General features: G+C 47.3%; 1 protein-coding gene across 1 annotated transcript in view; it reads left to right on the forward strand.

The window, feature by feature from the left end:
- The window catches only part of CDADC1 (cytidine and dCMP deaminase domain containing 1), a 66,155-nt gene that overhangs the window by 30,004 nt on the left and 14,555 nt on the right, over window positions 1-21,596 (forward strand). Inside the window, exons 5-7 of the mRNA XM_075337272.1 lie at window positions 7,235-7,284; window positions 9,524-9,699; window positions 11,058-11,247. Coding sequence (XP_075193387.1) covers window positions 7,235-7,284; window positions 9,524-9,699; window positions 11,058-11,247 — 416 coding nt within the window. The remainder of the gene's footprint in view (window positions 1-7,234; window positions 7,285-9,523; window positions 9,700-11,057; window positions 11,248-21,596) is intronic.

Raw genomic sequence — 21,596 nt, forward strand, 5'->3', positions numbered from 1 at the left:
TGTGGGTACACAGGCCGGAGCCACATGCCGTTTTCCTTCCCCATCCCTTAGGGGCTCTGGGAGAAGTGGGATCCTATCCGGTCATCCAGGCACTGGGACCGGGCTCCCTCCGCAGCCCCTGTGGGATTCTGACGGACAGGAGACTGATTATCATCAGGGACAGGGCCCTGCATCTACAGGTACTCTGTGTCCCCTTGGGGACGGTGCATGGAGCACCTTGGCCTCAGACGCTGCAGCAACTGCGGTGTTGGTATGAGACCGGGACTACCGCGCCGACCGCGCCTGCTTGCCGGCCGCGGTTTTAACTTTAGTCCCCGGCTTTTGCGGCCTAGTGCCTTAAACTCCCGCCCCCGGGCCTGCCAGTCAGGGGGAAGGGCGGGACGGTCGGTCTGACGCCGACAGTGAGGGCTGGAGCACACTTGGCTGTCCTCCGCCCCCTCACTAATCACTGGGGCACCAGATTCCCGCACTTTTGTAGTTACGCCCACGGCTCCCTCCTCCCCTGTGAACGCCGACAGCCATGTTTTAAGCACATTCTGCCGGTGGAGGACTTCTGGCAGCACCTCTGGGAGACCCGAGGCAGGGAATCTGGTGGCCACACACCGCTTGAGCGGTCGGTAAGCCACACCGGTCACCCGGTGCTGGGCCCCCTAGAGTGCCGAACTGTATATATATATTTATTATATTTGTATACTTTTTCTCGGTTCGGCTGTACTGTTAGCTTGTGGCTATATATCCCTCAGTGATCACTCTCCTGGGAGACTACAGCATGTCGTTCACAAGGAGCAAGGGTGCCAAGACACAGGGTTATTTTGCAACCTGTACCTCTTGTGCGGCTATGCTACCTGCAGGTTCCACCTACCCTCACTGTGAGCAATGCTCGGGCTCTGTGGCACTCGCTCAGCCAGAGCCTGGGGCACTAGTGGGACCCTCGGCCCAGGTAGAACCGCCGGCTTCCCCTGTCCAGGCGGCAGGGACAGAGTTTGCAGCATTTGCTGCGAAACTCTCTGAGTCACTTTCACAATCCATGGCTCAGTCTATGGACAAATGGTCTGCTAAGATACTAGAAGCTTTGCAGTCCAGACCGGCCCTTACACAGGCCCCAGGCACTGCGGGATCGCCCCCTGGCCCCTCTCGGTCTGCGACGAAGCGTGCTCCTGGGGTGGCCTCTAGTTATTACGTGGAGGACTCCGGCACGGACCGCAGTTCCAGACCGGCTAAGCGGGCTCGCTTAGAATCTTCCCCGACTTCATCACGCTGTTCGGGGTCTCAGCTTGAGGACTCTCTAGAGGATGAGGCGGAGGTCGCAGCCCAGGACTCTGACCCTGACGTTGCTCTCAATCTTGATACACCTGAAGGGGACGCCATAGTAAATGACCTTATAGCGTCCATCAACCAGGTGCTAGATCTTTCTCCCCCAACTCTACCTATAGAGGAGTCGGCTGCACAGCAGGAGAAGCACCAGTTTAGGTTTCCCAAACGTACTCGGAGTGCTTTCTTCGATCACTCGAACTTCAGAGATGCTGTCCAGAAGCACAGGGCTTTCCCGGACAAGCGCTTTACTAAACGCCTTAATGACACACGTTACCCCTTCCCCTCTGACGTAGTTAAGGGTTGGGCTCAATGTCCCAAGGTGGATCCTCCAGTCTCTAGACTGGCGGCTAGATCCGTAGTAGCAGTGGCTGACGGTTCAACGCTCAAGGATGCCACGGACAGGCAGATAGAGCTCCTAATGAAATCCATCTATGAAGCCATAGGCGCGTCCTTTGCCCCAGCCTTTGCAGCAGTGTGGGCACTCCAGGCTATCTCAGCTTGTCTGTCTGAGATTAATGCGGTCACCCGTACCTCTGCTCCGCAAGTAGCGTCTTTGACTTCTCAGGCGTCGGTATTTTCATCCTACGCCATGAATGCTGTCCTGGACTCGGCTAGCCGTACAGCGGTAGCATCCGCCAATTCGGTGGCAGTCCGCAGGGCCATGTGGCTACGCGAATGGAAGGCAGACTCTGCTTCCAAGAAGTTCTTGACCGGTTTGCCTTTTTCTGGCGACCGATTGTTTGGCGAACAATTGGATGAAATTATTAAGCAATCCAAGGGAAAGGACTCGTCCTTACCCCAGCCCAAACCAAAGAGACCTCAGCAACGTAAAATTCAAGCGAGGTTTCGGTCCTTTCGGCCCTCAGCCAGGTCCCAATCCTCCTCGTCCAACAGGCCACAGAAGAGCCAGAGAAACTCTACTGCATGGCGGTCTAAGTCACGTCCTCCAAAGACCGCCGGGGGCACCGTCTCCAAGGCGGCCTCCTCATGACTTTCGGCCTCCCCAAACCGCATCCTCGGTCGGTGGCAGGCTCTCCCGCTTTTGCGACGCCTGGTGGCCACATGTCCAAGACCGATGGGTGAGGGACATTCTGTCTCACGGTTACAGGATAGAGTTCAGCTCTCGTCCTCCGACTCGTTTTTTCAGAACATCTCCGCCCCCCGAGCGAACCGTTGCACTTTTTCAGGCGGTGGACACTCTGAAGACAGAAGGAGTTGTGATCCCCGTTCCCCTTCAGAAACGGGGTCGCGGTTTTTACTCAAACCTGTTCGTGGTACCAAAAAAGGACGGTTCATTCCGTCCCGTTTTGGACCTCAAATTGCTCAACAGACATGTGAGAACCAGGCGGTTTCGCATGGAATCCCTCCGCTCTGTCATCGCTTCGATGTCCCAAGGAGACTTCCTAGCATCAATCGACATCAGGGATGCCTATCTCCATGTGCCGATCGCTCCAGAGCATCAACGCTTCCTGCGTTTCGCCATTGGGGACGAACACCTTCAGTTTGTGGCACTGCCTTTCGGCCTGGCGACAGCCCCACGGGTCTTCACCAAGGTCATGGCATCCGTTGTGGCAGTCCTACACTCTCAGGGCCACTCGGTGATCCCGTACTTAGACGATCTCCTAGTCAAGGCACCCTCCCGGGTGGCATGTCAACACAGTCTGACCGTGGCTCTGGAGACTCTCCAGAGGTTCGGGTGGATCATCAATTTCCCAAAGTCAAAATTGACTCCGACCCAATCACTGACGTACCTCGGGATGGAGTTTCATACTCTCTCAGCGATAGTCAAGCTACCGCTGGACAAACAGCGTTCGCTGCAAACAGGGGTGCAATCTCTCCTTCGGGCCCAGTCACACCCCTTGAGGCGCCTCATGCACTTCCTGGGGAAGATGGTGGCAGCAATGGAGGCAGTTCCCTTTGCGCAATTTCATCTGCGTCCACTCCAATGGGACATTCTCCGCAAATGGGACAAGAGGTCGACGTCCTTAGACAGGAACGTCTCTCTTTCTCTGGCAGCCAAGACCTCTCTTCAGTGGTGGCTTCTTCCCACTTCCCTGTCGAAGGGAAAATCTTTCCTGCCCCCATCCTAGGCTGTGGTCACGACGGACGCGAGTCTGTCAGGGTGGGGAGCGGTTTTTCTCCACCACAAGGCTCAGGGAACCTGGTCTCCGACAGAGTCCTCCCTTCAGATCAATGTTCTGGAGATAAGGGCAGTGTATCTAGCCCTAAAAGCGTTCCATCGGTGGCTGGAGGGCAGGCAGATCCGCATACAGTCGGACAACGCCACGGCGGTCGCGTACATCAACCACCAGGGCGGCACTCGCAGTCGTCAAGCCTTCCAAGAAGTTCGGCGGATTCTGCTGTGGGCGGAGGCCACAGCCTCCACCATCTCCGCGGTTCACATCCCGGGCGTAGAAAACTGGGAAGCAGACTTTCTCAGTCGCCAGGGCATGGACGCAGGGGAATGGTCTCTTCACCCGGACGTGTTTCAAGAGATCTGTTGCCGCTGGGGAACGCCGGACGTCGATCTCATGGCGTCTCGGCACAACAACAAAGTCCCGGCATTCATGGCACGGTCTCAGGATCACAGAGCTCTGGCGGCGGACGCCTTAGTTCAGGATTGGTCGCAGTTTCGACTGCCTTATGTATTCCCTCCTCTGGCAATGCTACCCAGAGTGTTGCGCAAGATCAGGTCCGACTGCCGCCGCGCCATCCTCGTCGCTCCAGACTGGCCGAGGAGGTCGTGGTACCCGGACCTGTGGCACCTCACGGTGGGTCAACCGTGGGTGCTCCCAGACCGACCAGACTTGCTGTCTCAAGGGCCATTTTTCCATCTGAATTCTGCGGCCCTCAACCTGACTGTGTGGCCATTGAGTCCTGGCTCCTAGCGTCCTCAGGGTTATCTCAAGAGGTCATTGCCACTATGAGACAGGCCAGGAAACCAACGTCAGCCAAGATCTATCACAGGGCTTGGAGGATCTTCTTAGCCTGGTGCTCTGATAAGGGGTTTACCCCCTGGCCGTTTGCCTTACCCACGTTTCTTTCCTTCCTTCAATCCGGAATGGACAAGGGTTTGTCTCTCGGCTCTCTCAAGGGACAAGTATCGGCGCTTTCCGTGTTTTTTCAAAAGCGTCTAGCCAGGCTTCCACAGGTCCGCACGTTCCTGCAGGGAGTTTGCCACATAGTTCCACCTTACAAGCGGCCGCTGGAACCCTGGGATCTCAACAGGGTTCTACGGGCTCTTCAGAAACCACCTTTTGAGCCGCTGCGGGATGTCTCTCTTTCACGTCTTTCGCAGAAGGTGGCATTTCTAGTGGCAGTTACATCACTCCGAAGAGTGTCAGAGCTTGCAGCGCTGTCATGCAAAGCCCCCTTCCTGGTATTTCACCAGGATAAGGTGGTTCTGCGTCCGGTCCCGGACTTTCTCCCCAAAGTGGTGTCCCCTTTTCATCTCAATCAGGATATCTCCTTACCTTCCTTTTGGCCTCATCCAATTCACCAATGTGAAAAGGATTTGCATTTGTTAGATCTAGTGAGAGCACTCCGGATCTACGTGTCTCGCACGGCGCCACTGCGCCGTTCTGATGCGCTCTTTGTCCTTGTCGCTGGCCAGCGTAAGGGGTTGCAGGCTTCCAAGTCAACCTTGGCTCGGTGGATCAAGGAACCGATTTTTGAAGCCTACCGTTCTTCTGGGCTTCCGATTCCTTCAGGGCTGAAAGCCCATTCTACCAGAGCCGTGGGTGCGTCCTGGCCATTGCGGCACCGGGCGACGGCTCAGCAGGTGTGTCAGGCAGCTACCTGGTCTAGTCTGCACACTTTCACGAAACACTATCAGGTGCATACCTATGCTTCGGCGGATGCCAGTCTAGGTAGGCGAGTCCTTCAGGCGGCGGTTGCCCACCTGTAAGAGGAGGGCCGTTGTCGGCTCTTTTTATCGGGGTATTCTTTTACCCACCCAGGGACTGCTTTTGGACGTCCCAATTGTCTGGGTCTCCCAATGGAGCGACAAAGAAGAAGGGAATTTTGTTTACTTACCGTAAATTCCTTTTCTTCTAGCTCCTATTGGGAGACCCAGCACCCGCCCCTGTTCCCTTCGGGCTGTTTGTTCTTTTGTGTACACATGTTGTTCATGTTGAATTGTTCTTTTGGTTCATGGTTTTCAGTTCTCCGAACATCCTTCGGATTGAATTTACCTTAGACCAATTTATAAGTTTCCTCCTTCCTGCTTTTGCACCAAAACTGAGGAGCCCGTGATGCACGGGGGGGTGTATAGGCAGAGGGGAGGGGTTACACTTTTTAAAGTGTAATACTTTGTGTGGCCTCCGGAGGCAGAAGCTATACACCAATTGTCTGGGTCTCCCAATAGGAGCTAGAAGAAAAGGAATTTACGGTAAGTAAACAAAATTCCCTTCTTTAGGCTGATTCATCTTTTGCAAAATGTTGCATCATTTTTGAGTATTTGTACTCCAGGACCCTACTGGAGTATAGAACCGTTCTAATTTTATTTTTTATTTATTTTTTTTTGCTGCACAAATGTGGATTGATTATTTTTATTTATTACTAGCTGTAGTACCCGGCGTTGCCCGGGATAGTAACTGTCTCTCTGTCTCTCTCCCAGTCTCTGTTTGTGTGTCGCTGTCTGTCTCTTTCCTCGTCTGTCTGTCTCTCTCTATCTCTGTGTCTGTCTCTATGTGTGTGTGTGTGTCTGTCTGTTTCTCTCTTTGCCCGGGCTGTCTGTGTGCCCGGGCTGTCTGTGTGCCCGGGCTGTCTGTGTGCCCGGGCTGTCTGTGTGCCCGGGCTGTCTGTGTGCCCGAGCTGTCTGTGTGCCCGGGCTGTCTCTTTCCAGGTCTCTCTTTGGCCGTCTTTTTTTTGTATTTTATATCTCTTTGGCCGTCTGTCTCTCTCTCTTTCCCTATATGTCTGTGTCTGTCTCTTTCCCAGTCTGTCTCTGTCAGTCTTTTTCTGTCTCTCTATCTGTCTCCCCACTGACATCTTATTACCTCACACATAAGCTTCTTATACTAACAGTTTATTTTGTTCCTATAGCAACAACTGAGAGTTGCTATTTATAGCCTGTAGCTCCCAGCTCCATTCAGTTTAATAGAGGCAGGATTTTTGTAGACTAACTGTAAAGCACGGGGTTAAATTTTCCTGCCCAAACATAGTCTATGAAGTTCCCTGAGTCACATGGGGTGTCTGTGCAAAATTTCGTGATTGTAAATGCGACGGTGCGGATTCCTTTAGCGGACATACACACACATTCACACATATACTCAGCTTTATATATTAGATTTTTTTTTGCTGCACAATGTGGATTGATAGTGCCATTATTGAATCTAAATGAATTGCTTCTGTTGTGCACATACAACTACCTTACCCTCCCCCCTTTCCTCCTCCCCCACCTCATTGCATTACATGTGATCAAGAACACCAATGTGTTCGAAACGCGTCATGTTTTTGTTGGCGATGGTGTATCCCCCTTTTTTCCCTGATTTTAAATGATGAAATAAAGAAGAATCTCGGAATTTTATATGTTGCTGGATCTTCACCTTCTTTTTCCTCACAGTGGAAGACTAACATGCAATAATTTAAAGGATCTTGCAGCTTTTTTTTTTGCTCTACAGAAGCGGAAAAAGAGCATCTTTAATGTTGCGCAAAATTCATCAACCTGGGTAAGCCAATTAAATTAACACAAAAAATGGCATTGAATGCTGTACCACAACAGAGAATAGTCACTTAAGCAAAATGCAAATGATGAATCGGGGCCTATGAGTGTATGCTCATCACATAGCACAAAATCAGCAAGATTAACAATTTTTTCTGGTTATCTTTAACTAAGTTGTTCGTATAGACATCTAGTATTTAAATGTTAATAGAAACTAATGTTAATTCATTGATTTTATTATGTTTCCTTCTTTAGAAGATCACAAAATCGGAGTCGGTGCTGTTATTTGGGCAAAGAGAAAATCTGTAAGTAACATACTGATTGCATTGTATATTACACTAGATTAAACCTAGGTTCAGGACAACCAAGACAATAAAATTTGCAATATACAGTACTTGCATTACTTCACTGGTCTCCTACAGCCAGTCATGTCCTGTCCTTGTAGAGGGAGTCTGGCAGCAGGTTTTTTCCTATGTACCCTGAAGACAGCATGCTGCAAGGGTTAAAACATAGAATTCAGGGATGCCTGTCTTGTCAAGGTCCAATCTGTTGTTTTCCTGGAGTATTTGTTTAACCAGCAGGACACTTCTCATTGTAGTCCCAGCAATGTCACAAGCAGGGCATTTCAGCACGCCCCTTACTGTGATAGACAACTCACTATCAATGTACAATCTCTATAGGTGTGGGTAGGCCAGCTCTCCCAGCTCTGTTACATTGCTAAATATAAAACTTCAGATTCTGTCAGAATGGCTGCACCCAATAATCTAAGTGATACATCATTGGATTCAGGATGTCTTTGCTTACAGCATGCTGCTCTCAGCTGAGGTAGCAAAAACCTGCTGACAGATTCCCTTTAAGTGATTAGATATGAGGTTAACAGTGATATGGACTTAGGGCACATACACATGTCCAAGTATGTGCCCTAGCCGTAAGATTTTTTTTTTTTGCTGGGGGGGGGGGTGTAGAACATGTACCAATCATAGCCTGTGAGCCTTTTCATCTGCCATTTTTTTTTCTTTTACAATCTGTTTGTTCTCACTGACTTATTGACTAGGAGAAGCAATGAAAAAAACAAAGGACACATGGCATGAAAACAGACACACGGACGAAAAACTAGTAAAAATCGGATCCAGCAAACTGATGAAAATTAATCTATTTTTTTTTATGCAAGAAAAAAAGTGGTGTGTGAATTTGGCCTTGGAGACACGACATTAGCTGTATCCTGATGTGTTGTCTTTGCAGATGTCATTTCAGCGTGCTCTCATGAACGTGGATTGAGAAAAGTGTCAGAACTATTTATTTTTTTCCCCATAAATTGTACATTAAAAGCTGATCTAAATGGGAAATGTAATGTAAAATAAATGTGAGGTGCTTAAGAAAAAATATAACTTATCCTACAAGCCACGGCATCACATGGTGTAATACATGTTAAATAAAAAAGTTCAAAATGTGGGAATGCTGAGAATGAAAAATGGCTTCTGGTCTTTGACCAAAACCTATCCTCGGGAGTTAATGTCTCCATCACAAAGTCCAATCCAATGAGATTTATTACACTGTTATTTAGATAAAGTACAAGTCTCCGCACGGCTGTAATAGTCAGTACAAGTACAATACACAGGTTTCCCACAGATATGTAGACTGTGTTAAGGGTGTATTTACGGCCATTCAACAATCGCCAATTGGCTACGTACAAGATTATCAAAATGATTGTTTTGTGCCAATTACTGTTTTAAGCAGCTATGGTTCTGCTTAAAGCGCACCAATCACCAGAATTTTCCTATAAAGCCAGTGCTATATACTGGCACTATCATGCTGATTCTATACATATCTTTAGTTGTTAGCTAGGATGTATAGGTTTTGAAACACATGCAAGTAAAGTTTGTAAAATGCGCAGCTTTTTGAATGACAGCAGCTGCTGATCAGCTGATAGCTGGGGTGGGTATTCATAGTGATTCCCACCCCCTTGCCTGTCTGTCCTCCCCTGTTATTTATGCTAATTCTGTTATAGAATTGTTTTACTTTGTGACGTAAGGACCTGTGCTGATGTCATACCTATGTGCGGAGCCTCAGCCAACAAAAAAATAATATTGCTTCCTTGTATCAGCTATGTTGGTTAAGGCGCTGCCCCTTCTGGTCACATGGGTATGACATCAGCACAGGTCCTTGTAGCCACAAAGTATAACGATTCCATAATAAAATTAGCATAAATAACAGGGGAGGACTAGGCAAGCAAAGCAGCTGGTCCAGTACTGATGCATTGAAGAGCCGGCTGTTAGACAGTGCCGGGCTGTGGTTATAGCCGCTTATATATACAGAGCAGTGACTGAAGCCGCCCTCTATGACTAATAGCTGGAGACTGCCAGCAGGAATGAAGTTCATTTCTCGGTAGTTGGGTGTTCAGTACGCCAGCTGCTCAGCTTTAGAACGCTATTAACCTGCAGAATAACTCCATATTTGTAGGTTAATAGTGGTTTTTGAAATGACAGGTTCCTATTAAAGTAATATTCTATATAATTCCCTGTCTTTTTTGTTATCTGGTTTCAGAGTTCATTTGATTGTGATGGGACAGGGGCCATGTACTTCGTTGGGTGTGGATATAATGCTTTCCCTGTGGGATCAGAATATGCGGATTTCCCTCATATGGATGACAACCAGAAAGACAGAGAAATCAGGAAATTTCGATATATTATCCATGCAGAACAGAATGCAATAACATTCAGGTAATTTTATTTTTTTTTGACACATAACCCTTAAATTTTTGAACAATTGCACAGCATTCTCATACATTGGGCTGCAGTATGGCAAGTCTATTATACACCATGATCACCACTTTTTATATGAACAGCTATTGAAATGGGCTGGTACATATATTGGAATACAGTGGAGCCTTGGTTTACGAGAACAATCCGTTCTGGGACTGTGCTTGTAAACCAAGTTACTCGTCTAGCAAAGCAAAATTTTCCATAGGAAATAATGCAAGCTCAGACAATTCGTTCCACAACTTGTTCAATGTCCCATCATGGTTCCCTATTGTGCCATTCCATACACGCGCACACGCACAAACACACACAAACACACATATTATGCTCACCTTACCTTCCGTTCCCTCTCTGGCCTCCTAGTTCTTGTAGTTCGCTGGTACAGGATGTGTATCGGGTAACCATCGCGACCAATGCCGGAGTTTCCGCTGCCAGGTCGCTGACGTCAAAGGCAGGAGCCTCTTTTCTCTGATTGGTCAGCGCGCTGACGTCAAAGGCAGGAGCCGCTTGCCTCTGATTGGTCAACGCGCTGCCTTCGAGAAGCGTCTGACAGCGGAAGTTCCTCCATCGTCGCGACGGTTACCCGATACATATCCTGTACTGGCGAACTACAAGAACCAGGAGGCTGGCGAGGGAACGGAAGGTAAGGTGAGCATAATATGTGTGTGTTTGTGCGGACTGAAAGAGCGGGTCAGAGCGCGGTGAAAGTATGGAACCGGAAGTGTGTGCGTTAAGTATTTGCTCGTACGGCAGCTTGCTCGTAAACTGAGTTACAAATTTACAGCAAGCTTTGCTCGTATAGCGAAATACTCGCACACCAAGTTACTCGTAAACCGAGGTTCCACTGTATTTCAAACACTGGTGCTGAAAATAATGACTTCTCGTCCATCAGTCATCTTACCACTGCAGCCATTCACTGTCAAAAACCAATGATCACTGAGTTCATTGATTGTCTGCAGCGGTCAGGTGACTGATACAGGATATCATCACGTCTGATACTGGCGAGGAACACGAACAGCAGACAGCTCAAGAGGCATATCATGTTTATTTCTGTATTTTTTAAGATTATTCTTTGTCCAATTATAAGATATCCCAGAATTTTTTTTTTTACAGACACAACAATGTTTATTACGTCTATAACAGAATAACTAGCAGAAGGATTAAGGATAAGAAAAGTCTAAAATGTTATTAAGAAATTAACCATTTTAAAACCTAACCATGCCAGTCATCGGGCTTTTGACCATGTGTAATACTGGAAATAAGTCGGAGATGAAGGGTTCGTCTGTCAATTGTCATTTATCATATTATTACTATTGCAGGTGCCAGGAAATTAAACCTGATGAACAATGTATGATATTTGTGACCAAATGCCCATGTGACGAGTGTGTTCCCCTAATTAAAGGATCTGGCATCAAGCAGATCTATACTGGGGATATAGACAGTGGTAAAAAGAAGGCCGATATATCCTACATGAAGTTCTCTGAGCTCAGGGGAGTTGCTAAATATAGTGTAAGTATTCATTAATATATACAGTTTAATGTATCTGTTTAGAAGTAATAAACTCCTCTAATGCAGTTATCCACCGCTCCATGAATAGTGTTCCCTTCTATGGGTTATCTTTGTTCATAAGGGTTATCCAGGAGTATTTTTTTTTTTTAACTATGTCCTATGAACTTAGAAGCAGGAAAGTGTTAACTAAGTGCCTGTTCTACCCAGTGCCGGCTAAGAGCAGTCGTGAACAGCTTCTGCCGGTGACTCGCTGCTTCACGTCAACAGAGCAGCTCTTCCTCCTCTGCTCTGCTCTGTAGACAATGCTTGACTGCTGATGATATGGTTATTGACAGCCGGATCCCCGCAGTTAAGCAGCAGGGAACCATCTATCAATTGCATGGCATTGGCAGTCACACCCCAACAACAGAGCAGCTCTTCCTCTTCCGCTCTGTTCTGTAGACCATGCGTGACTGCCGACATCATAGTGATTGACAGCTGGATCTCCACAGTTAGGCAGCGGGGGACCATCTTTCAATTGCATGGAATTGGCAGTCACACCCTAACAACAGAGCAGCTCTTCCTCTTCTGCTTTGCTCTGTAGACCATGCTTGACTGCTGACATAGTGATTGACAGCCTGATCCCCGCAGTTAGGCAGCTGTGAACCAGCTATCATTTGCATGGCATTGGCAGTCACACCCCAACAACAGAGCAGCTCTTCCTCTTCTGCTCTGCTCTGTAGACCATGCTTGACTGCTGACATCATAGTGATTGACAGCCGGATCCCCGCAGTTAGGCAGCTGTGAACCAGCTATCATTCGCATGGCATTGGCAGTCACACCCCAACAACAGAGCAGCTCTTCATCTTCCACTCTGCTCTGTAGACCATGCGTGACTGCCGACATCATGGTTATTGACAGCTAGATCCCCGCAGTTAGGCAGCGGGGAACCAGTGACCGATCTCATGCCATTGGTTGTCACGCCCCAACATTGGCATGGCATTGATTGTCACACTCACGAGAAACAGGTGCTCTGTTAACGTGACGTCAGTGAAAGCTGAAAAATCGCTGGTGGGAGCGGTTTGTGACGGCTCTGACTCAGAAGAGAACGGTGCTGGGCAGAAAAAACAGGTAAATAGCTCTTCGGCCTATAGTACAAAAAAAAATAATTAAATAAAAAATTCCTGGATAAGCTCTTTAAATATATACACGCATAACATGTGAATGTCAAATGTCTACATGACAGCGAAGTGGCCAATAACTTTTGTGTTTTTTGTTAGTGATGAAAAAACATCATTATGGATGTAAAATTATACACATATCCTTGTCTCGTGAGGGCACAGTTGGCACTGCCCATGTTGATCCTATGTGTTCTGAGAACATTTGTGATATTGCCTCTCAATTTCTCCCCTTGTGATAATGGTGCATATATTATTGTATCCTTGTTACCTTATATTTGCTGAGAAATACAGGTAATCGTGACTTCCTGTTTACTCTGTAGTGATGGCACAGATAGTACTGCCTTCTTGTATCCCCCGGACCACCCTTTATCTTCCATAATTACATATATTGAAAAAAGACTTGGGTCCACCAAATTTAATATTTCTCCACCAATTATTTTTTGTCACTAAATTATGTATCATCTACAGTGCCATTTGTGCTGACCAATACATCAAGCCCTTCTTTAATAGCTGTTCTATTCTTTGCCATTACTACCTCTTGTGGTCGGCATTCTGCAGTCTGACTGCTCTAACTGTAAAGAACCCTTTCCTATTTAGCTGCCGGAATCGCTTTTCTTCCACTCGCAGTGAGTGCCCCCTGGTCCTTAGTATTGTCTTTAGAAGGAATGAGTCATGTGCCAGTCCTTTATATTGACCACACATGTATTTATACATATAAATGAGATCTCCCCTGAGACGTCTTTTTTTTTTCTTTCTTTTTAAGCTTGGTACATAGATATAGGTATAGGTATATCATGGCGATCGCACACAGGAATGGACGCCGCTGGGGCTTCAGCTTACCTAACCAAGCCAAGACCCAGCTCTCACAGCCAAGAGCAGTGCCTGCATCCCCCCTGCGATAAATTCTGCAATAGCGATTGCAGAATTTAGGGGCTGGAAGAGGGATCGTCTTGTGAAAAGTGCCCATGTACTTTACACAAATGTTTGCAGAAAATAACAAATGTTGACAGGGCTAGCTGACCATATAATGTGTAAGGGGGTGTCTGGACTCCCATCAGCAGAAAGAAGGATCAGGAAGTGACTTTTTCCACCTATTCCTGTTAAAAACATGCGCACACTTAAGGCTGCTTTCACACATCCGGTTTTTCCTGTGCAGCACAATCCGACGCTTTTCAGAAAAACCGCAACCGTTTTTTTTTTTTTGCCGCCAGTAGTGTTTTTTTTACATAGACTTACATTAGTGCCGTATGGGCTTGCGTTCCGTCCGTTTTTTTGCCGCATGCGGCAGATTTAGCCGATGCGGCGGCCGGATGGAACGTTGCCTGGCACGTTTTTTTGTCCGGCAAAAAAAAACCGCATTGCTCCGCATCTGGTCGATGTGGACGATTTGCAATGCATGCCTATGGACGCCGCATGCGGCGACCTGCGGCAAAAACTGCATCCGGCCGCCGCATGTGTTTTTTTTCCACTGCGCATGCTCAGTAGCCTGCCGCAAGCGGCAAAAACCGGACGGGCCGCATGTTAAAAACGTATGCAAAGGATGCGGTTTTGTCGCCAGATCCGTTGCATAGGTTTTAGAGCCGGATTGGCCGCCTCTGCTAAAACCGGAGGTGTGAAAGCAGCCTAAGGCAGCCAAACCAAGCATGTTATATATGGGGAGGCTTGGAGTAATAGTCATCAGCTGAACAATCCTGTACGTATCTTAGCTGTAAATTGAGGTTGAACAATGGAATCAGGAACGTCTTGAGGAAACCCCCCATGACTTGAGAGGTCTGCAATTGAAAGATTAATATTACTGTGTTTAACAACAAGGATGGACTATGGACTCTGCATCTGATAAGTGATGGCAGTGTGTAAATGACAATTAATTTCCAGTCTGTTGGTTTAATGCAATCTGGCCAGACTGTCCCAAATAACACCGGTGAACAGTCAGTCCCCTTCATATTGGCGCTTTTTGTATATATTTCCTCCTCTATCAGTGTGTGTACTCCATTGCAGTTTATTTTAACATTGTTTTTATTAGTATATATGTCACTTAGTAAATTATTATACGGTAGACCATATTTATAATTTTGTATGTCAAAATATATAAATGCAGCAAAATTCCATATGAGTCTTTTATATGCTCCTCATCATTAAAATTGCAACATTAAGAAGGAAACGTTTTGGAATTATGAAAGTCACAGAGTTGATAGACATTTTAATGATCTGCAAATTATGGAAAACATGGAAACAGTTTTCAAAATGTCTTAATTTTATTCAGCATAGAGTATGAGCACCACATGCAGAAATAGAGGCACTTACATGTCTTGGCTTCTATTAGTGAGCTCATTAACGGTTGAGGACTGTTCTACCATGCTGAATGCACCTGACCATGCAAATCTTCAAGATCCGCTGCTGGCAGCTCCCTTTGCAATTGACTTTGCACATGTGTTCTATAGGAGACCGTTCTGGAGATACTGCAGGCCATGGAATCACATCTAGGACACACAGGCTGCTCACAGTAGCACAAGCAGCATGCGTACTGGCGTTGTCGGGTTGAAAATCGTCTCCTGGGACACTTTGAAGAAATAGCTGTGCACCTGATTCCATGATTCATCCATTTTGTACTGCAGGTGAACATCAGCTAAAAAGGCGTCAAACGGTGTCTACACATACTATATACAAAATTAGGCTACAAGCCAGACATCCAGCTATAGGCGATTCATTGACCTCACACCCACCGCTCTTAAAGGCCATCATGGTGCAGAGCAAGATGGCTATGGCGGCTGGAATGGAGGTGTACTCTCTTCAGAGATGAATCACGTTTTGTGTTTTACGCAGTGCGAGCCGGAGACTGGTCTGAAGACCACACGAGCAATGCCAGGAAAAGGACTTCACAAGGGAATGTCACACCGGTCCTACCCGCGGATAGTCTTCATTCTAGGTATGCTGTAACCACTCATTGTTAGGCTGGAGTCACACTAGTGTATGCCATGCAATGTGAGAGCATTGGATGCAATATGCTAATGACCCTCGGCTCCCGCTCTGCTGTGAACGTGAGCCGAGTGTCAAACAACTGTAATCCAATCTGTAATCCAGCTGCGAAGGAGAGGGAGAGAGTAATCTCTATATCTCCTCCATTTTCTGCCTATGCATATATCTTGCTGCACTTGGATGTCCGATGTTTCACTCGCACCCATAGACTTGTATGGGTGCGAGTGATCTGAGACTCACAGACAATTGCAGCACGCTGCGATTTTTTTTTCCTGAGACCCGGTCCGGCGCCTTCATCTTTTTACAGCTTTGCTTCAGTCCTGCAGCACAATCTTGTTCCTGTAATTTCTGACTGGCTTGAAGTCAGAAGTTAAGTCAGAAGTGCTCAATACAAGTCTATGAGAGTAAAAATGAAGCCTGAACGAGCCTCTCATAGACTTGTATTCAGTTGTGACTTCCGGTGTGCTCCATGAAACACCAGAGCTTGCCGGTAAATCACAAATCGCTGGAGACCTACTGGAGGGACGCTGGAAAACGTTGAAGCCACCAGTGGGTGAGTATAAGACGGGGCTGGGGGCTTACATTTAAAGCACCACTCCAGCGGTGAAATAAAAAGAAACAAAGTAGTGCTGTAACATTTCTATTTATCCAAAACTCCATGACTTTTCCTTCTTGAGGTGCAATTTCTATGCTGATGAGGGTATGATGTCTTGTGTTATAACTGAAGTATTGTTTTCAGCTGGCACCTGTTCACACCTGTTGGATGTGCGGGTCAGTCTTTTTGATATATTTGAAGTATTGTTAGCCCTAAAATAACAAAAAATGAAAATGGACAAGCTTAAGGCAAATTGTAATGGGGTTCATCAGGAGAGGTACCTGGGATACCGCAGGTAAGCGGAGGTTCACAGGGCTCTGGTCGATATCAGTAATATCGCAGTACCACGGACATGATGCTGGCAGATTGCTCTAATTAAAGCTGAGCTGTGGCTGTGGGGCGGCCCTGAGTAATGAGGTGCGGAGTGCATGACATCAATCTGTGGTCATGTGTTTGTTTGTCCTCATTATTGAAGGTGACGGCAGCTCCGGTTATTTTTGAGACCTAATTCTTTAGTGATTATGTATTGATTCCTCTCGTCAATACAATGTGATCAATGATATATTCTCTGTGAAATCGCTACTAATCCGCCTCCATGTTATTAGAACGCACTGTCCTACACAGGAATCTATTCAATATTCAGCATTTGTCTCTGATCCTCAGAAGCAGCCATGGTTTATATAAATCCTCTGAGATTTATCCAGACCATTAGGCTTTGTGCGCACTAGAAATGTGAAGTTTCTCTAGAAAATTTCTTGAGAAACTTCTGGGAGTGGAAGATTTCCGGACCTCCAGAAAAAATCTGCGGTAAATCCGCATGCGGATTTGCCACGGATTAGCCGCGATTTTCCCGCAGGTTGTTCCCTGCGGATTTTGCAGGCTGTACTGCAGAAATCCGCAGGGTACCTGCGGAAAAGAATTGACATGCTCATTTTCTCAAGAAATTTTCTCAAGAAAATCTTCTCAAGGAAATTTCTTGAGAAAAATCCGCAGCGTGCGCACAGCTATTTTTTTTTTTTCTCATAGGATTTGCTGGGAAATGTCTGCACAAAGATTGCAGACATTTCTCAAGAAATTTCTGCAGCAAATCCGCGAGTAAATCCGCGGGTAAAACGCACTAGTGCGCACAGAGCCTAACAAAGGAATTGCTCATAACAACCAATCGGAGTGCTTCTTTCATTTTCAAAAAGGCATTTGAGAAATGAGTACTTGAATCTGATTGGCTCCTTTTGGTAACTGTTCTATGAAGTGGATTTTGGGATGGATTATCCAGAAGATGGATTTTTGAAGGAACATTGGCCCAAAACACCCTCGCTGTACTGTGATCTGTTTTGTGGTCATTTACTTGCTCCTTCTGAGGAACCAGTGGGTAACTTTGGTTAGTTGGCAATATGACATATGTTCTCAGGATCTGCTACACACAGGGACACCATGTACAGAGGGCAGACATGGACCCCCATCCCTCCATCCAGCCTCTACGGTACATGAATCACTTAATTCGCTTCTAATTTGAATGAATGTCTAAGGGGCCCTTTGCACACTACGACATCGCAGGTGCGATGTCGGTGGGGGTCAAATCGAAAGTGACGCACTTCCAACGTCGCTCTCGACATCGTAGTGTGTAAATCGTTTTAACTACGATTACCAAGCGCAAAAGCGTCGGTATCGTATGATCGGTGTAGTGCCGCTCATTTTCATTATTTTGGCTGCTGCAACGGAACGATGTTGTTCCTCGTTCCTGCGGCACCACACATCGCTGTGTATGAAGTCGCAGGAGCGAGGAACATCGCCTTACCTGCGTCCCGTCTGCAATGTGGAAGGAAGGAGGTGGGCGGGATGTTTACATCCTGCTCATCTCTGCTCCTCTGCTTCTATTGGCCGCTTGCCGTGTGACGTCGCTGTGACGCCACACGACCCGCCCCCTTAGGAAGGAGGCAGGTCACCGGCCAGAGCGATGTCGCAGGGCAGGTAAGTGCGTGTGAAGCTGCCGTAGCGATAATATTCGCTACGGCTGCTATCACAAGATATCGCAGCTGCGACGGGAGCGGGTACACTATCGCGCTCGGCATCGCAGCATCGGCTTGCGATGTCGTAGTGTGCAGAGGGCCCCTTAGGGTATGTGCACACAACATCTTTTTCATGTCGATTCCGCAGCACGTTCTGTCTTTTGAGCTCCTTTTTACTGATTCAGGCTTCGAAAGATGTGAAGACGTGACCTGACCATTCTTCAGGCATCTTCCATTTAGAAGCTGCTCAATGGTTTATTTACATCAAAGAAATAAAGTTGTTGGTGGCAAACCCACCAAGAAAACACCCTACAGACGCTACAGGAAAACACTTCTGCTTCAAAAACTCAGCGGGTACATCGGTGTGTAAAAGACGTCCCATACACATGACCTTCAGGTGTGTTCACACAGAGTCTTTTTGCTGGAAGTTCTTAAAGTTTGATGCATTTTTGAGGGGGATTTTGGAGAGTTTTCGCTTCAACTCCGTAAAAAGACACCGTGTGAACACATCCTAACACAATTCTTTGCAGCATACATTGCAGTGGTGTATTGAGGGTGTTTATATAGAAGACCTGCTGTTTATGATCACAACCATAACATGGATCCGTGCTCCATGGTTCCATAATACAACTCCCAAGCAAATCTGTACACCCGTGCCATATTTCTATTTATCTCCAAATTTCTATTCTTTTCCCATGCTATCAGATGTTTTCTAACCATACTTTTCACTACAGACAAGTACATCATTTTGAGCATCACCAACATGCAGTAGAGTGGTGCCATCTTGTGGACATATTCATTGACTGCAAAAAAAAAAAAAATATTCTGAAGTTTGTGATGCGTGAGCACTACTATGGTTGGGAGCTCGGTACTCGTAACCAGCACTTGGATGCTCGGATGGGTGCGACTCGAGCACCTAAGTACAATTAAAGTCAATGACTTAAGACTCACTAGAAATATCAAAAAACTGACCCGCACATCCAACAAATGTGAACAGGTGCTAACTGAAAAAAACATAGTAACTATAAATGCATACAGTTGCACACTGAAAAAGCCAAAAATGTACAAGGGAAAATATAGCACTGCATTACTTCAAAAGAGATATTTAGTTTATGCGTTGGCCAATGCATGTAAGCCCGGAACCAACGGCAAGGCATATCTCAGTAATCCGGGAACCTAACTTAAATGCCACTATCTAGGTTAAAAAAATTCCGTATCTGGGCAAAATGCCACTATTTGGACTACAAACCTCTATGTATGGGCTGCTAGGCTCCTGCTACAATGGTTATGAACACAGCCAGGTCTTAGGGCGGAGTGCTCAGTCAGAAAAAGACTCACTAGAAATATCAAAAAACTGACTCGCACATCCAACAAATGTGAACAGGTGCTAACTGAAAAAACATAGTATCTATATGGCTTTTTCAGTGTGCAACTGTATGCATTTATATATTTAAGTAGTGGCATTTTGCCCAGATACGGATGTTTTTAACCTAGATAGTGGCATTTAAGTTAGGTTCCCGGATTACAGAGATATACCTTGCCGTTGGGTTCCGGGCTTACATGCATTAGCCAATACATAAACTAAATATCTCTCTTTTGCAGTAATGCAGTGCCATATTTTCCCTTGTACATTTTTGGCTTTTTCAGTGTGCACCTGTATGCATTTATAATGACCTAAGACTGACATACTCAACAATTCGAACCTCCCACTCCCGTCTTCAAGATTTCTCACAAGCTGCGCCTATGCTCTGGAACACACTACCAAGAACAATCCAATTAATTTCCAACATCCACACCTTTAAGCGGGCCCTACAAACGCATTTTTTAAGACTAGCCTATCACCTCACCTCCCGTATCTAATCTAGTCCCTTTCTGCCCTTCATAAAATTTACTTCCATTTCTTGTCCCCTGTATCTTCTGGTTCCTTCGTCTTCATGTGCTTTTTTACACTCTGTACCTTATAAATTCTGGCTGGCGACCGGTCCATGCAGCTGGTTTTGAATCCATTATTAAATCGATGTCAGGACCATATATAACAAGCTCCCCCCCCCCATTCACCTTTTGTGCCTCCCCTATTTCCTCATAGACTGTAGCTTACGAGCAGGGCCCTCACTCCTCCTGGTATCTTAATTTTGTTATTTTGTATTGTCTCATATTGTCTGTACATGTCCCCTCCGAATTGTAAAGCGCTGCGGAATATGTTGGCGCTAAAGAAAGAAAACATTATTATTATAATGGGTAAATCTGGAAAAATGCTCGACTCCCCCGCTGACTTCCATTATACTTGAGTATGAGAGTTGGGCCCGTCCAAGCATCCAACTGTTCTAAATGAGTACCCGAGCATGGCAGTGCTCGCTCATCACTACCTATAGGCAATAAAGTCAAATTCAAGGGTTTTTCTTTGTCGCTCCATTGGGAGACCCAGACAATTGGGTGTATAGCTATTGCCTCTGGAGGCCACACAAAGTATTACACTTAAAAGTGTAAGGCCCCTCCCCTTCTGGCTATACACCCCCAGTGGGATCACTGGCTCACCAGTTTTGTGCTTTGTGCGAAGGAGGCAACACATCCACGCATAGCTCCACTTTTTAGTCAGCAGCAGCTGCTGACTATGTCGGATGGAAGAAAAGAGGACACATATAGTGTCCCCAGCATGCTCCCTTCTCACCCCACTGTATGTCGGAGGTGTTTGTAAGGTTGAGGTACCCATTGCGGGTACGGCGGCAGGAGCCCACATGCTGATTCCTTCCCCATCCCTTTTTACAGGGCTCTGGGTGAAGTGGGATTTACCGGTCTCCAGGCACTGAGACCGTGCTCCATCTACAGCCCCTGGAGAAGATGCTGGATGGAGCGGAGTACATCAGGGACATGGCCCTGCTTCCTCAAGGTACTCTGTGTCCCCGTGCATTTGGCGCTCACACCGCAGCATGCTGGGTGTTGTAGTGCGCCGGGGGACATCAGCGCTGCGGCGCCTGTGCCATGGCCTCATTCAGCTTTGCTGAAGCAGGCTCACTTATGGGAATTGGTCGCGCCGGCCGCTGGGACTGCGGCGCGGCTGGCACTTGTAGTGCGCCGGGGACTTCAGCGCGGCCTGCGCTTTTACGGCGGCCGCGCTGATAACTAGAGTCCCCGGCTTTTGCGGCCTGCTTCCGTTCGTTCCCGCCCCCAGACCTGCCAGTCAGGAGAGGGGCGGGACGCTGGCCACTTCCAGGAATCGGTCGCGCCGGCCGCTGGCAGCGGCGCGGCTGGCACTTGTGGTGCGCCGGGGACTTCAGCGCGGCCCGCGCTTTTACGGCGGCCGCGCTGATAACTAGAGTCCCCGGCTTTTGCGGCCTGCTTCCGTTCGTTCCCGCCCCCAGACCTGCCAGTCAGGAGAGGGGCGGGACGCTGGCCACTTCTATGAATCGGTCGCGCCGGCCGCTGGAACTGCGGCGCGGCTGGCACTTGTGGTGCGCCGGGGACTTCAGCGCGGCCCGCGCTTTTACGGCGGCCGCGCTGTTAACTCGAGTCCCCGGCTTCTGGGCCTAGTCTCCCTTCGTTACCGCCCACAGCCCTGACAGTCAGGGTAGGGGCGTGACGCTGCATAGAGCAGAGCTGAGAGCTGGAGTATGT

Source organism: Anomaloglossus baeobatrachus, chromosome 2, assembly GCF_048569485.1.
Source record: "Anomaloglossus baeobatrachus isolate aAnoBae1 chromosome 2, aAnoBae1.hap1, whole genome shotgun sequence".
Lineage (NCBI taxonomy): Eukaryota > Metazoa > Chordata > Amphibia > Anura > Aromobatidae > Anomaloglossus > Anomaloglossus baeobatrachus.